The following is an 18288-nucleotide window of genomic DNA, read 5'->3' as shown; positions in this document are numbered from 1 at the left end:
TCATCTATACTTGGGGCTGGAAGAGACTTTTAAGTCATCCATTTTAGCCCTTGCTATGAAGGTTCTGTGTCAATTTCAACCGAGGCTTTGATTAGAGCCATCCAGTGACAAGGAACTCACTCAGACAACTCTACTAAACTGCAGTGACGATTTGAAAGTTATTCCTTATGTTGAAACCAAATTTTCCTCCCAGGGGCTTCTACTCATTAGTCTTCATTCCTCCCTCTGCAGCTCCACAGATAGAGACCATAACTTCAGCCCAAAGGCATCCAGAAGGATGAGATCATGGTCTCTTACACAGGCCAAGTGTCCTCAGCTATTTCCAATACAATAATAATAATATTTTAATTTTTTTTTTCTGGTGAGGAAGATTGGCCTTGAGCTAACATCTCTGCCAGTCTTCCTCTATTTGGTATGTGGGATGCTGCCACAACATGGCTTGATGAGCGGTGTAGGTCTGTGCCTGGGATCCAAACCTGCAAACTCCAGGCCACCAAAGCAGAGCGCGTGAACTTAACCCCTATGCCACCAGGCCAGCCCCTTAATATTTAATTTAATAATAACAAATAACAATAAATTGTCAGGTTCTCTCGCCCTTTTCTACATATGTCTCATGAATTATTCAGTGCTCTTTTCAATGACATGTTGAGAAAACAAATCGGTCTTCCTGATGACCACTAGAAAGTGTTTCCTTTCTCCTGATGCTACAGTTTGTTAATAAGCTCAAGACTAATTAAAGATTGCCAAATATCACCGAGGTATCTATTTCAGCAAACATATTCACTTATTAGAATCATCTGATTAAGAATTGCCTCCACAGCCTCTCTTCTTTCTTGCAAACTCGCACTACAAATTCTAGATGTGTAATTGCTAGGTCATGGATCTGATTGGGAAAATTTGTTCTTGCTTAGAAAATAGAGCCAGGGTTGGAAACCAGAGAGAAAGGATTCTGTAACGATTTTTTTTCACGATCTCTAGGGTCCCTGAAAGGTTATGGAACAACTTAAAGGACTTTTCAGAAAAATCAGTTCATAAGCAGGTCTGGGAGGTGTCTAATTGGTATTCTGGATGGGTGAGACACTCACCAATTCTCTATAGAGTGGGTCCAAGGTAAACCACAGAGCCACAGCACACCTCTGGCCCTTGGTGACGGCCTTCACCCCATGCGGGTTCTCTCCTCCAGATGAGAAGCTGATCATACGCCCACACTTTGGTTTTATAGAGGCCTGAGAAAGAAAGTGAAAAATGGACTCTCAATTCCTATATCATGAACATCTCTACAACCCCCCTTCTCCCTCCTTCTATGGGATTATTTGGTTCAAGTTTTTAATCAAAGAATAATGGAATCCTGGGGTTGAAGAAGACATAGATTGTTTCAGTTTCCCCATCTGTAAAACAAAGATAAGGCCAAAATAACATCTAATTCAGAAAATAAAATTATTCAGGGAAAATCACTGGCAGAGTCCATGGCACACTGTAATTCCTCAATACATGCTCTGTTGATAGCTGGCAAATTCCCTGAAGGCCAAGGCTCTCTCTTTTAATGCACTTCTCTAACTTGAGCATTAGCACAGCATCTGGCATAAGGAAGATGTACATTTAATATCTGTGGAATGACAAAAACAAATCAAGGGGACATCTAGAGTGCCGGTGAATTTTTATTATTGATCTAGATAGTGGTTCCATGGGTACACCCTTTCTAATTCCTTAATTATATACTTATGCTTTGTGAACTTTTCACCATACAAAGATTTTAAAAAGTCAAGTCTAATCTCGTATACTTTAATTGCCATTACAATATTCCTGGTCTTCAGCCAATGCTTATGACTTCCAATGATGAGAACACACTCCCCCTTGCGGTGACCCATTCCGTGGCCTCCAGGGCTCTGAGAGGATTGACAGTCCTTCCGAGCTTGTGTATTGCTCAGGTGGAGCTGTCCACTAATGTTTAGGTAGAAGGAAACAACTGCCGGGGGCCCTGAGCCAGGGCAGTAGCTCAAATGAACAGGCTCTCCAAGGTGAGCGACCTTAAGTGACTAAATACTAGGGCCTTGCTTCCATGTTTAAAGAAGTGTCTGATGTAAGTAGAGCTCATTTTTCCTTTCTTGAGAAACACAGATCATTCATATTCATTCCATAGCAGAGCTTAGAAAAGGAAAGTAAAAGCAAAAGAGTGCTTTTTACCGGTCATTCCACTGTTTGATAGGCTGGGCCCGTGCTAACCAACTATTTTCTGAATTCACTAGAGTTGATACATGCCTGTTAGAAGAACCTTTGGTCTCCTTCACCACAAAATGGGATGGCTAAGTTTTTTCATTGCTGGATTCAGGAGGAATATTTGGAAAATTTCCTAAAGTCCTAGCTACCTCACATAGGTACTACCCAGACTGTGTGACCTACCTGTGGAAAGTCAAAGGTAGGTGGAGTCAAAAAGTCTGAGACTCAGGGAGGTGTGTGTGTGTGTGTGTGTGTGTTAAAGGGAAGAGCAGAGTAAAGCAGTCAGTTTCTGGTTACTCTTCTATTCACAATAACTAAGGAGTGATTTGTCTTTGCTAGAGAGTTTCCTTTCTTAAGCAGCTTTACAAAGGGACTTTTCTGCTATAAATCTAGAAATTTCACTAAGTATTGGTCCCCTCAGTATCAATCTGATTTCATTTTTCTGGAAAGGGAATTTGATGTACACTTCCACATGGAAACAGCAAAATAAATGTTCCTTGAAGCACAGGAAGAAGGATAGGAGAGCCTATACACTGCTTCAGGGTCCAGAGTTTCAAGTTTTCTGGGCTGCTCGTTCCCTGCTGCTGGTCAGGACTCACCCAACCACATGTGGTTGTCGTTGCTTCTATGTGGTTACCGAGTCTTGGCAACAACATCTTACAATACTAAAGAAAGGGTGTGAGGACAGTTTAATGTTTTCTCTCTGATGGAATTGGAAGAATTGAAAGTATTTCTACACATGAAGAACTTTGGCATAGTTTAGGAGAAGAAAACAGCAAGTGCCTGAAGCAGTTGGAATTGATTAGCGGTCTGTAGGTTCACAAAGATCTCAGGATTAATCTTATCAAACGGAGAGCATCGCCTGTTACACATCAGATACACAGAAGAACAAACAAGCTCCATTTATGACGTTGCTTTTAAAGGAAAATACGTTCTGAAGTTTAGATAAATGATTGTAAACATACTTTTGGAACACAGCTCCATTATAGTGAATTTAAGTTTTCGAGAAGCAAATGGAACTCATTAAATTTTATCATTTTCAAACTTGTGCAAAGAAACCAAAATCCCTAAATACCCATGTTTCACAAATAAATGCTGCTGTTGAGATAATACATGCATCTTCCAAATATGATAAAATTCTTGTTGCCTTCCATCTAAGTGATGATTAAAAGACAGAGAAGCCTTTGTGCTGTACTTATGTGGAATAAATGTAAATCTTCAGCCACCATTCAGTTAATCATACAATTCCAAGATTTTTCTAAAGTAAAGGACTTAGAAGACTTTTATTCCTTGTATATCCCCAAATTAGGCTATTTCTCTGCTCCGTTTGTCCCCCCCAGAGTCAGAGAAAGGAAAACTGTCCATTTCTCTGTGTTATTGGGACTGGTAGCTAAGAATTTTAATAATCTACAAAATGCTCTAAGAGCTCTACCATATGTATTAATCTGAAGTAGAACTAATTTTGCAAAATATATCTCTCAACTTGAATTAAAACATTGTTCAAGTCAGTTTTTCTTTTACTTTTTGGAGGAGAGGAGTGGTTAGATTCAGTACTTTTTAAAATAGTTACATTTTCCTCTTAAAAGTATAGATCTATTAAAGGAGAATATTATCTGCTTTCACATTTTTAAAAGGCAGAATTCCAGTTAACTTGCAATCAACAAATTAATAAATTACTGATTCATATATAGTATTCCAGGCATCACTTACTTTCAAACACTGAATTTGGCCACTAGATGGAGAAAAAGCAAAGAAGTCTTTTCAACCATCTGTCTGATTTTCTTTCCAATTGTGTGAGATGCAAACATTTTTGAACCTCAGTTTCAGTGTTAGCAGAGCTCAGAAATCAAATGCTTTCTGCACACAGCCTCTTCAAAAAATGAGAATTTTGTATAAGGATTTTAAACTCTAACCCCGATCATCAATCTTGATTTAATTTCCCCGATCATGGAGTATCAAAACACTCCCATGTTAAAGCTTTTTACAAAAATGTGTGAGGCATCATGATCTTTTAAATACATATTATTGTATTAAATTGCACAAATTATTATTTCTTAATTATGACAATGTTTTTGGACAATTTTAACCAGAATCTGCATAGGGTTTCCCTTTAAACCCAGTAATATATAATTTTTGAATATCACCTGCTTATACTCCAATGGTATGTCATGAATTATATATGGATGTTTCACTATTGAGACAATGCTGCAAAATATGAGGGGAAAACCAAAAAACTCAGAAGAAGTTGTGTAAATAGCTTATATAATACAAAATCCTTGAAGTTTATCACGTACATGCCTCAATTATTTGATTTTGTATGGAGGAAAGAGATATCCCATAATCTATTTATAATTTGGCTATCTCCTCAATTGGAGAACCTGCTCTTCTACCCTGGTATATGCTCTTTGCCTTAAAGACCAAAGGATGCTGTCTGTATGGTCTATAAGTGCTAAGTAGGGTGGTTTTCCAAAGGCATTGGTTTGCTTGGGAAGACGGTGGTTGAATTTAACTTTTGATTTTTACCTATAAAGATATATTTAGAAGCTCATCCAAAGCACATGCACACACACTTACACGCATTCACGCATATATACATACATACACACACATACATGCACACAGATTTAATAATTTTGATAACTAGGGGTCTGGAGGCCAATGCTCAATCAAGTACATAGAACACCAGGTTACTTAAGAGCCATTCTGTAGAATCATTTGACTTGTCCAAGGCTTGAGTGATTTAGGAATTGGTGTTATGTTTCCATCAGATTACTTGACAAAGAATCAGAAGACCTAGGCTCTGGTTCCAAGTTTAACTTAACTAGCCATATGATGATAAACAAATCCTTAATATCTCTATTCTTTAGTTTACCAATCTGTAAATTGGACTAGAAGATTTTATTGATATTTCTATTTCTAACATATTATGACCTATAAATTTACTAGGATTCCCTCCACCTCTTTCACTCTTGAGCTCAGAAATATTTGAAATCCAACAGCCTGTGAGTCCTTGGAAAATGGCAAGACTGAGATAAAAATGACAAACAAATTTGCAAGAATAGGTTTACTTACAGTCACAGTCTTGGCATCCATCTCAGTGAATATGAATTCTCCTCCTTCAAAGTCATCATTCATATATAGGAGAGCACTACATGAAGAAAAGGAAAACCATCTGCTTACAACATTACCACAGAATAATGAAGACTGGTGACAAACTGACCAACCTGATTAGCAAATTTCCTTTGAACTAGACATTGAAATAATTGACCCTCTTAACCCTCAAGAGTTAGACCAAATGTAGTTTGGGTCATAGCCCTGAAGTATTTATTTATTCCTCTATTGTTAAAATTTTAATTATATTTAAACCTCACCTCACGTTTCACTTCTTCCCAAGAAACCTAACTAGATTTAATCTAGCCCTTTGAACCTTCCCACACTACTTATAACTCTCTTCTTCCCGTTTATATTAGTAACTCTAAGGTCTGTATTTTTTTTTCCCCATAACTAGCTGGAGAGCTCCAAGGGGTGTAGCCTAACCCTGCAGATAGGGGGAGCTCAATAAATGTTTTTGTATAGAGCACAGTGTAGTAATAATTAACACGTTATTATATATATGGTGACTACAACTCCTGACTCTTCTCTTCACACACAAAAATATCTTTCAATAAGAGAAATCATTTTTTTTTCTCCTTAGTTTCTAGTTTCTTATTCATAATATGCAGACATAGCTAAGTGATGTGATGAGATCCTGATGTGTGTTGAGACGCCATCCCCTTGTGCTCTCAGACGGAGACACACATCCCACAAGGGATATGCCACGTATGCCCGTGAAAGCCACGTAATGAAAAAAAAGCCTATACACTTTACTTTTAAGGTTAAAACAAGCTGGACATTTTGTGGAAAGGATGCAACAAAATGTGCCTGGGTTTTTAAACTAAAAATACAAGATGATAAAGTTGCTTCTTGGTTGTGGCAGCTGCTTTAGGGGATTATTTGAGAATCACTGCTTCATAGAGATGAATACGATGACAAGCAACACAGGCCAGCTTTCTGGTTTCCAAGTCTTTTTTCTCATACATTCTTAAATGCATAACTCTTTATTTTAGTTTCCTTGTGAGCATAAGTTGACAGGAATAGTGATCCCCTACAGGAAAACTCCTGGACATTTCTTTTTTTTATTGAGGTAATATTGATTTATAACACTGTGTAAATTTCAGGTATACATCCTGATGCATTGCCATCCATCACCACATACATGTGCCTCTTTACTGCTTTCACCCTCCCCTCTCCTCTACTTCCCCCCTGGTAACCACCAATCTGTTCTCTGTATCTATGTGTTGTTTATCTTCCACATACGAGTTAAATCATACAGTAATTGTCCTTCTCTGTCTGGCTTATTTCACTTAGCATAATACCCTCAAGGTCCATCCATGTTGTCACAAATAGCAAGATTTCTTCTTTTTATGGCTGAGTAGTATTCCATTGTATACATATAACACATCTTCTTTATCCATTCATCTGTCAATGGGCACTTAGGTTGCTTCCAAGTCTTGGCTATTGTGAATAACGCTGAACGAAAGTAGAATGCTATCTTACACCATACACAAAAATCAACTCAAAATGGATTAAAGACTTGAATGTAAGACTTGAAAGTGTAAAACTCCTAGAAGAAAACATAGGCAGTATGTTTTCTTTGGCATCGGTCTTAGTATTATCTTTTTGAATACCATGTCTTCTCAGGCAATGAAAACAAAAGAAAAGTAAACAAATGGGACTACATCAAACTAAAAAGCTTCTGCAGAGAAAACCATCAACGAAACAAAAAGACAACCTACCAACTGGGAGAAGATATTTGCAAATCATATACTTGATAAAGGGTAAATATCCAAAATATGTCAAGAATTCATATAACTCAACAACAAAAAAAACACAACCCAATTAAAAAATGGGCAGAGGATACGAACAGACATTTTTCCAAAGAAGGTAAACAGATGGCCAACAAGCACGTGAAAAGATGTTCAACACCACTATTATTAGGGAAATGCAACTCTAAACCACAATGAGATAGCATCTCACATCTGTCAGAATGGCTATTATTAAAAAGATAAGAAATAATGTTGGAGGGGATGTGGAGAAAAGGGAACCCTCATATACTGCTTGTGGGAATGTAAACTGATGCAGCCACTATGGAAAACAGCATGGAGATTCCTCAAAAAATTAAAAATAGAACTACCGTATGACTAGCTATTCCACTTCTAGGTACTTATCTAAAGAACATGAAAACTCTGATTCAAAAGATATATGCACCTCTATGTTCATTGCAGCGTTATTCACAATATCCATGGGTTTTCTGATAGCTGTTGGGCAAAACCTTGGTTCTGAAGCAGGTGCTGGCTGTACCTATAGTCCCGGAATGTGTAAGCAGGAGGCTCCTTCCAGCATTCATTGGCCTCTGGATCCAACAGACAGTTGTCAGCATGGATAGGATGACTGAGGTCATTTCTTCTGTCCTGTTGACCTGCCAGAGAAGGGAAGAGGGAAGAATGAGAGATGGAGTGCAGTAACCTCCCACAGCAAAACTGACAGTCTGTCTTCTCCCATTGCTGGTGCCCCTGGACAAAGTGAGGAGACAGATGGCAGAGCAGAATAGATGAAAGAACGCTGGACGAGCAGTCAAGAGACTCTGGTCCTGCTTTGATATGATCTTGATGCAAAACCGCAGGCAAGTCACACCTGCCTCTTCAGCTATAAAAGTCCTCTGATATGAATATACATAGAGAAATCCCATGCATTTCATGGATTACATTTCATGTGGAGCAGTCAAAGGAAGAGGATGAAATGAAATGTAAAAAAAAAAAAAAGATTCGACTCAGCTGAAAGTTCACAAGTGGAAAAGTCTACTTCTGTGACATCTTCCCTCCCCTCCTCTTCAGGAATGTGTAGAAGAGAAGATCTAGAGAAGAAATCATGACAGCAGGGAGTCAGGAGGTTTCTGTTTTCTCAAGAACATTTCTTTCAATAATCCCTTCATCCTTTTGCTTCCACTCAATACTTGTGGACATAACGGGGACTATAATTCCCAGGTTCGTGAATGCTGGAAAAGCGAAACCTAGAGCAGAAAAGTATTTTTCTGCGTAACTTAAGCAAGCAGGAGAAATGAATTTGAAAGGGAAAACAGGCAGAGCAATGGTCTTCTGGAACTTTAGGGGACCAAAAATGAGAAAAGGAGGGAACAGCAAGATAAGAATTAATAAGTGTCTTTTGTTTTTGAAATTTAGAGCTCTTCTAAATCATTAGTCTCAAATGTAATAGAGCTTTGCTTTGCATTGTTTTCTTTCTCATTTCACTGTGGGTAGAAGGCAACAAGTTCAGACTCTGGAATCTCACCAATCAGGGCTGTTCGGCAGACCATGTGTGTATAGGAAAAATACAGGGTTGAATTCAGCATGAAATAGGATTCTACAATCTTTCGAGCCTTCTCGCTGATGTCATAAAACAGACGGGCACTCTTCAGTGGGACTCGGCCTTCATAACCAAACTGAAGAAAAAGAAGAACATTAGATAGCACTGGGTTGATTAGAGGGCTTGAGAAAAACAGACACTGGGTTTCAGTAAGCCAGAACAGAATGGTCATCTCTGCGTTGGCCAGTGGGAATATTACCGCATGCTTGTGGCTTTGAAGGAAAATGAGCCATTGAAATAAGTCCTTCCTAATCACAGAGGGAACATTTGAAGCTAATCGCTCCCTCTTCTCTTCTCTCTTGACACTTCTCTCATTCCTCTCTAACAACATTTCTTGCAGTTACGGAAGAATTACTTGTTCGGGTATGTTTCCACCACCATGAGCTCCTTGAGGACAGGGGGATTGTATATTATTTGTCAGATACAAATTTAGGAAATATAAAGTTTGATAAATTGATGGCTGAATGGAGGAACACAGGAATATTAAAAGCAATGAAAGTACCATTTCATACTTGCACCCTTCAACTGTCCTGATAGGTCTATATTCTAAACTCTTCTGTGTCCTGTATCTGCCAGTCACAGAAGGTCCTGAATTGACACTTAGGAACCCAAACCCCAAAGAAGTTCAGACTTTACTTTGAGTGCTTTCAGGACAGTTGCACCTTCAAACTTTTCATTGGGTGTGTGGGGTGAAGTTTTTCCTCTGTATCCATCACCAACAAGCATGATGCCCTGGAAGCAAAATATAAGAAGATGCTTTATTAATGACAACTATGAATGCATCTAGTCTCCCTTTCTGCCTTGACTGCCAGAGGGCTAAGAACCAAAGGCCACACTTAGAACCTCTGTCCAGTATTTTCGCCACTAGCATCTTTGCTGTAGACATCTTTGCCAAAAGCATTTTCACCGCAAACATTTTTGCTGCATAACTAGTTGGCTGTAAGGGAATTTTGCTGGAAAAGATAAAATAACTGGTTGACAGAATTGGGATTTTTTTTTTTTGTCATTTCATTTCTCCATTAATGAAGTTCTCGCAGTTACTCCCATTTATATATGATATAAATCTTAGCTAGCCCTCATACTGGTCTATATAGTGATGAGTAGACGTGGTAGTAGAGGTCTTAAAATAGTTAGCATTTCTTCCAGTTAGCGACGTTTTATTGATAGCTTCATTGAGCTGACAGCTGAAGATGATTTGCCCCCAAAATTGGTTTCTTATTTTGGAACATGCTATGTGGGAAGAGAAAGAGGACTGAGGGCCTCTTCTTTGAGGGCACAGAGTTGAACCCACATTTCCCACAGAATGATCAAAAGTGCTTAGTTAGGTGTAATACACACACACACACAGACACACACAAATCAGTTATTTGTGCAATATTGCCATGAATCTACATAAGCACATTTTAAATATATTCAAATACTTTGTATTTCGTTATAAAGTCTTTTTAATTTTGTTATTCATTTATTTATGTTTATTATTTCCCTTTTAATTACTGTCCCTCTTATTTTTCACGATTTTTTTTCTTTTACAGCAAAATTGCCTTACGGCCAATTAGTTATGCAGTGAAAACGTTTGCCACGAAAATGCCGACAGCAAAAGTGTGTGCAGTAAATATGCTTGCGGGAAAGCTACCTAGAACCATCAGGCCTTCCCCGTTTTGTTACAGGATCACCGTATCATTAAATTTTCCAATCAAAACAGATATCTTTATTTAACCTTCACCCTACATTTTCATTATAAAATATCACCACTTTTGTAGAAATAGGTAGAGTATAAATGATTAATACATGGGTTAATTACTGATTAAAATAAGTGGATTTTCCCAGAGACTTTATATAGTAGGCAGGGCACATGCTGGATGGCTATTGTCCTAGAAATTAAGCCACTAACTATTCCAGATCCACTAGCTATGTCCACTTCTGGACAAAACTACAAAAGTGCCTCCAAAAGTAATGTCCTTCTCCTAAAGAGAGTGACATTTCAGGCTCGGTTGCCTGGCTCCAAATGAGACCAGGACCAAAGCACTTCCAGCTCGCCCTAGGCCAGCACCGTCAGGCTCCCCTCCGTCTCCGGGTCCTCACACTGGCCACGCTGTGGAGCTCCCGGCACTGTTCTTCTGACAGGACGTTATCCAGGAGAACCCGTTGAGTCCCATTCAGCTGCTCTGAGTTATAGACGAACGTGATGTTCTCATAGAGGAGAGGGCCACCTGAAGGGGCAGAGCACATTGTCTCCTCTGTTATTGCCGTCCCCAAGGAGAGAAGCACAGAGCACCCAACACCTTTCAACGTGCACTTCAGGAGAGTCTTTTTCCTCACGAATTTTTAGGAATGCAAAGACAAATTACACATTTGGTTTCTCATAATGTCATTTGGTTTCTCAATAATGTCATAATAATATATTACATTTGTATAGTATTTGGGGTTTGATAAACTATCTTTTCACTTGAGTCCAGTGATGATCCTGAAAAGCATACTGGGAATCTCATAGGATTCTCCTCTGAGAAGCCTTTCCAGAATTCTCTCAGCAATTAGACCCATCCTTCTCCACAGCCCTTAGTTCCTACCTCTATTACAACATCATGTGCAATGACTTGATTACATGCTTGTGCCCCGGACATGACAAACACACCTCAGTATCACTGGTATGTAGAGCAACGTCTTCACCAGGAAACTCAGGTAGAAAATGCACCATCAGGACAGTCACACCCAAGTCACCCAACTCCTTCCCAGTCTTCTTCTCACCACCTACCTGATTCTAAATGGTCTTGCTTTTGGAATATTTATTTTTCTCTGCTCTCTGGGCAAAATATTTATATTATTTTTTTCACAGGAGGGTTTGTTGTAGGCACCTGCTGTTTCCCTAGAAAGAGCCCACAACTTCATAAAATTAGCCCCATACAGGCTTTTCAGAGGGTGCTGCTCAGGGGCTGTGTTTTGGTGGTGAAATTACAAAATCTAGACCTGACAAGGTCCAGTCCTCACAGAGAGTAGGACTGAAGGACAAGACCTCCGAGGGTGAGGAATCTTCAGATGGAGTAGAGTGCAACCATCTTGAACCAGAAAACAGAATGGAAAAGAAAAACACTGTTTTTCCACTCTTTATAATACTCCTAAGGGACCTGATATGTGTCTGTCAGTAACAACAGCTCCCCCTAGAGGGAGTGGTGGGGAGGGCACAACTCCCCTCATCTCTCGAGTAGATCAAAGGTCACCAACATACTAGTCTAAGACACATAGGTTGCAGAAGGAATAGATAGTTGAAATTGATGTCCACTCAATCTCTTTAAAATGTCAAACTAGGAGAGGAAGATGGGCACGGATGTTAGCCCAGGGCCAGTCTTCCTCAGCAAAAAAAGAGGAGGATTGGCATTGGATGTTAGCTCACGTCTTGTCCTCCTCACAAAAATAAATAAATAAATAAATAAATAAATAAATAAAAAATAAAATAAAATAAAATGTCAAACTAGGGAACAGCACTAACTGTTTATTAGCCCAGTTGAAATAAAAGAGTCACCATAGCCCACAATTAATAGAATATTAAAATGATGAGAGAGTGTTTCTCAATCTTGAGTAATGTATGGTTATGTTAAAGCATAAGATCCTTAAGGAACTCCAGTACTGACAAACTATGATACTGTGATTTTAATTCCATATTTGCAATCACAAAACTATGAGTACAGTATTTTTTAGTTTCCTGCGACTGTAATACCAATCCAATATACAAGATTAAATAAAAGCAAGACCATAAAACCAACTAAATTCAAATTAACAATATTAATGAAATGGTTCATGTTATTTTGTGGAAACTAAAAAGCTGCATTCCACGTGAATATTCTACTCACTGATCTGGCCCAGGTGATTTTGAGCCAGCATTCCTTACAGTGATCTTGGTGTGTAATGACTCAGTCATTCTACCACAACTTTTCTGTGTTGAAACTACTACAAAATCTCAGTGTACCACGATGAATTTTTGCCTTCATCTGGTCCTAATGCATTATTTATAAGTTCATCCTCCCTCATTTCTTGTTAGTCTTCAACCGTTGAAGTATTATTAACTGGTGCCAATGTGTCAGTATAACTGCACCCATACCCACTGAGGTACGAAATCTCATGGCAGTACTTGGCTATAAGGTGGTCATTCAGACGACACACTAGTTGCCCCTAATTTTTTAAAAATTCTCATTAAAATTCATAAATACAGAATTTCTTGGATTCCAGGAATAAACCCACAAGCTCCCAGTTTCACTACCAATCTTTTGGATGAATAAAAAAATATATATATTTTTCTACAATCCAGCATTTCTCAAACTTTGTTCTGCAGAAAAGTTTCTTGATCAAATGTGTTTGGGAAGTACTAGGTTAAGTAAAATTTAAGAGGACTTCTTGGAACTTTTAATATGTGAACAGGCATTATGAATAGCCTAAGTGTTGATACAATATGCAGCAATTCTCACCCTTAATTGAGTACTATACTTTTCTTCTCTTCCTCCCTGCCTCCCTTCCTTCCTTTCTTCCCTCCTTCCTTTGGCAGAGAGACTCTAAGATGGCCTCTAATGATCATTACTTCCTGGTATTCAGAGGCTTGTGTAATTTGCTTCCCTCAAGTGTGAGCAGGGCCTGGAACTTGTTTCTAACCAACAGAATATGGCAAAGGTGATGGGGTGTCATTTCTGTGATTGCATTACATAAGACTGCAACTTCTATCTTCCTAGCAGACTCATTCTATTGCCTTCTCAGCTTGCAATTTGCTGTATTGGACAGGCTCACTTGGCAAGGAATTGTGGGCATCCTCCAGCCAACAACCAAGTAGGAATTGAGGAACACAGTCCAATGAGCCTTTAGAAATTGAATTCTGTCATCTGAGCTTGGAAGAACACAGTGCCTCAGTCAAGCCTTAGAAGAGACCCCAGCCTTCATCAACAACTTGATGGAAGCCTTGCGGCAGACCCTGAAGCAGTGGACTCAGCTAAGCTATCCCGACTCCTGATCTACAGAAACTGTGAGATAGTAAATGTATGTTATTGTAAGCTGCTACATTTGTGCTAATTTTTTTCCACAGCAATAAAAACCAGTAGACTCCCCCACCCATGAAACCTCTTAACATAAAACACACGTAGTTTGGGACAGGTTCCTGTAATCTATATAGTTAATTAAGATTCATACCTAAATTGAGGCAGTCCCTCAAATATTTGGAAGAGCGAACTGCACATTCTACTCCCATTTAGAAATATAAAAACAAACATTCCTTCAACCAGAAAGACAAGATACTTGTAGATTCACTGAAAAGCACTTTCTAATACAAAACTCAAGGGTTTAGTGAACTAGGTTGGTTTGTGCTTTGCCATGTTTTTCTCATTTTCTATATTGAGAGTATATGACTTTAAATATAATTAGTTTATTTTCAAAATATGATTTTAAAAGTTACTAAAACTAAAATATTTGGAAAAAATCTTAAGCCTGTATAAGTATTTGCTATTACTATTATGATTATTATTGAATTAGTAAAGTATGCCTGGTATATTGTGTTAAGTTCTGCCAGAGACATCTTAATAAGCGTATAGCATAATGGAGTATATTTAAAAGGGGCCTACGTGGATATTGACAATTCCCCCAACTATAAGTAACATAAGTAACATGCCATAAGTAACATACAAAGATCAGGTGAAGGAACAGAGTGCAACATGGAGTCCTAAATACCTAAACCCTAATAGGTTCAGAAAGAATTTGTACTAGAAGTTCGCCTTTCATGTAGCTAACACAATCAGCATTAAGCAAAGAGTCTTATACAGAGGTTTCCCACACATACATTTAACAAAAAATAACCAACTACCTACAGTCTAACCAAAAAGGGAAAAAAAAAAAAGGAAAAATAAACCCTGCCATTCAAAAATGCAAGTCTACCAGCCTACAAACGACTAGTAGCACACCAGACAGAGAAAAACCTTAAAATAAAAATAAAAATGTAGTCCAATAAGTTGTGGTTCCTGGGGCCTGATTTGATGGCTTCAGCCAACTTTTAACCACAGCCCAAGGAGATTTAGTCAAACAACTTAATTCTTCTCTCATTCACAAAGTATGTGCCTGGCGCTGACTTTCCTGTTCAATAAAGAGGGATCATCTAGGAAAATACTCCTTTGTGCTCACTGCCTGTGGCTCACGGCAAGAAGAATCATTTTACCATCAATATCACAATGTCATACAAGTCAGGACAGGAGAGTGCTGACTCACAAGCCCTTATATGAGCACAGCCCTTTACAGTTTATAAAAGATTTTTCTCATTTATCCTCTCATAAAAGCTGTTATCGTTCTTTTACAGATGAGGATCATAGGGCCCAAGGAGATCGAGTCTCTAGTTATACATCACTGAAGAGCACATCCGACTAAGATAATTTTGGAAACTAGGCCTCCTGAATCCAAGTTCAAAATTATTTCTACTATACCCTCACTGACTCTGGAATTATTAACAAGCAGGACCTTTGGAAAACTGGTGGTTGAAAGGAGAATGGATAAGGCACTGATGTTTTTAGTAAGTTGACATGCATGTTCCATGGACTGCAGTCATCTTGGGATGGAATTCTTGGTCACTCCCATCTTAGTGCTTGGGAGCCATACAATATGAATACTACTAAATACCGTTAGGTAACTGGAATAGATGACAATCTTTTTGTGAGAGATGAGAAAAGCTGAAATATATTCTACTCTGTGAAGCATGCATCCTTTCTTGCCTCCCTGACATCTGCTTTCATCAAGACTAAGATATGAAAGTATTTTCTGGTTGAGAACTTTGTCTCTGTCTACTACTGTTCTTAATTTAGATCCTATTTAGATCTTTAGTGACTGTACAGAAGGCTTTTCGGTGGGTTCCCACAAAACATCCTAAGATCCATTAGCCCATTCAACTAAGCAAATTCTGCAGAAACGACAGAATTTGGTAACCCAGCTAATCATGATCTTTCTCCATCCTGTGTAGTCTTCTGTTCTATTCTTCCCATTAGCCTTCCTAGTCAGTTGCTAGACATGAGATTCCCTCGTAGGCAGAAAAAAAAAAATGCTTTGAAATTTGGCAACTGTCCTGGAGTTTCCCAAACCTTTACAGCAAAGTGCTGGCTTATTGGCATGTACTTCCTGGGTGATTTCTTGGCTTAAAAAGCAACATGAACTCGGGTTGACCATGAAGCTCTCTTGCACTTATAAAACAGCTTGGACTTTGTGACTACAAACTGAGGGTCTAGATCAGATTAGATGAGCCTATTATCCTGTTTACTGCCTTCAACTGACTTGGAAGCTAAGGAAGGAAAGGGCTGGGAAATGTGAGAGCTATAGAGAGCCAGAAGTTTTCAAATCAGCTAGAGGAATGTGCTGATAAGCTCTCTCGTTGGGGAAAGGAGTCCTGTCCTTCTCAATGCAGGTTTTTGAAAACCTCTTCTTATCTTGCAATTATTTAATCAATAGGGGATACATTCTGGATATCTAATAATTTCTATGTTTCATCATCAGGTGAAGAGAAAATGGGATTTAGATTCACAAGCCTGGGTTCAAATGCCTGTTCAACTTATCATAAGTTGCGAGACTTTGGACAAGTCACTAAATCTCTGCAAGCCTCAGTTTTCTTGCCTGTGAAATGGAGACACTTGTCTCACATGAGATGCTGCTGGTATTAACATGAATTGTGTGTAAATTTGCTTGAAAAATTATAAAACACATAGAAATAATAATAATTGTTAAGGATTACTACTGCTGTTAGTACTACTATTGCTAATAATTTGTTATTATAACAATGTTTGGCTCTATTTAAAAACTTCTTTTGGCAACACTACACGTATGTCTCCACTAATTTTGATCTGACATAAGTAGGCATATAATGTTCTGCTCTCTCCATCTCTGTGCCTTTGTTCCATTTTGTTTTGTCCACTACAATGGCTACCTCCACACCTCTGTCAATTCAACCTAAATTCTACTTATCTCTAAAAGTCCTGATCAGATATAGGTGCCTCAAACATCTTAGGTTAACTAATCTAACATCTCACGTGACCTGTCTCCTCAAGTTCCTCTGATATGCAGTCTATTGCACACTATCTAGCACTCACTCACTTACTATGTGACAGAAGTAAGCCCTGTAACCTCTCCAGGCCTCAAGGACTCAGCTGAGGATGGTGATAACCGTACAGTCCCTGCCTAGCTCCCAGGATTCCTATGGGAAACAGATGAGGGAATGAATTGGAAGCACTTTTGTTGAAAACCAAAGGTAATGGTATACAAGTCTGAGACATTCTTGTTTTTAAGCCTTGCTTTCAGAATTTTATGAACTGTAGTAGCTTAGCCTTATTCTTTATTTTCCAGAGAAAGTGGGTTCTGCTTTGAGCTGGATAAGCCCAGGTCAAGTCCCGTCTTCTCCTTTCCCTCCTTCTATGAGTAAAAGTGCACAGATACTTACCCTCTCTTAGGTCTCGGTCTATCTTGGGTGACGATTTTTTCCCCATTGACAATCCATGAACTTCTGCCCCCTCTACGTTCACTCCTGAAGGGACCCTGCCCATTCAAAAAAGTTGAAATGGCAATTTCTCATTGAATAAAGATGTTCAAAGGCAAAGGACACCTTACCCAGGTAGTCTATGACTCCATACTGTATATTTTTATTGTACACAAGTCCACTTATCTTTCAAGATCAAATTAAATGCAACTCACTGCCTCCATGAAGTTCTTCTCTATTCCCTCAATGAGTATGCTCTATTCCACTCATCTAAATCTTCTTAGCAGACTTTGTTACAGTTAATTGTATCTATAACTTAACCCCCTTGAGATTAGATTTTGAGTCCCAACAGAGCAGGAAAAAACAATCATGTGCATCTTTATAATGCACGGAGTGTTGTATTATAGGTCTTGAATATAGAGTACATCACAGAACAATGGTTGAATTGAAATAAATCATGTCCTAGTGTAGTGGTTCTCAACTATTCCAAGAAGGGAGACACATGTTTGTGTCAAACCTTGCAAGGACAGAAATGATAGCATGACGTCCTTTCAATATACACAGATTGAACAAATCCAAATGTGCATATACACTCTTGGATCTCTTGCCACCCAGAGGTTGAGACCTTGAAGCCTAGCAAAACACCACAATATTTTGAAGAAGAACATCTGGATCTGCCAGTCCCTTGTGGTGAGACTCTAAGAGAGTCCTTTGCCTCCTCAGGGCCTCAGTTTCTGAATTTGAAAAGTGATAGGCTAGACCATGTGATCTCAAACATGTAACTCCAACATTCTATGATTCCTTGAACTGATCATAACATGTAAATTGACTGTGTTTTTTTTTCCTGAGGAAGATACTTCCTGAGCTAACATCTGTTGCCAATCTTCCTCTTTTTGCTTGAGGGAGATTAGCTCTGAGCTAACACCTGTGCCAGTCTTCCTCTATTTTGTATGTGGATGGCACCACAGCATGGCTGACGAGGGGTATAGGTCTGTGCCCGGGATCTGAGCCTGCGAATCCAGGCCGCCGAAGCAGAGCGCGCCAAACTTAACCACTGTGCCACAGGGCTGGCCCCTGTAAATTGACTTTTGACTTCTATCATTTAAAAAAATGAGTTTTCTTCATTTCTGATTGAA

At 38.8% G+C, this 18288-nt stretch overlaps 1 protein-coding gene across 1 annotated transcript in view; it reads right to left on the bottom strand.

Annotated features, from left to right (window-relative positions):
- P3H2 (prolyl 3-hydroxylase 2) overlaps window positions 1-18288 on the bottom strand; it is a 147243-nt gene that overhangs the window by 4680 nt on the left and 124275 nt on the right. The window contains exons 8-14 of the mRNA XM_087439861.1: window positions 17117-17211; window positions 10762-10889; window positions 9316-9411; window positions 8605-8755; window positions 7618-7735; window positions 5290-5365; window positions 1086-1226 (exon numbers count right to left, since the gene is read on the bottom strand). Of these exons, the coding sequence (XP_087295987.1) occupies window positions 1086-1226; window positions 5290-5365; window positions 7618-7735; window positions 8605-8755; window positions 9316-9411; window positions 10762-10889; window positions 17117-17211 (805 nt within the window). The remainder of the gene's footprint in view (window positions 1-1085; window positions 1227-5289; window positions 5366-7617; window positions 7736-8604; window positions 8756-9315; window positions 9412-10761; window positions 10890-17116; window positions 17212-18288) is intronic.

The sequence above is a fragment of the Ceratotherium simum genome, chromosome 15 (assembly GCF_057802395.1).
Source record: "Ceratotherium simum simum isolate JZ-2026a chromosome 15, ASM5780239v1, whole genome shotgun sequence".
Classification (NCBI taxonomy): domain Eukaryota; kingdom Metazoa; phylum Chordata; class Mammalia; order Perissodactyla; family Rhinocerotidae; genus Ceratotherium; species Ceratotherium simum.
This window is presented reverse-complemented; position numbering and strand designations above follow the sequence as displayed.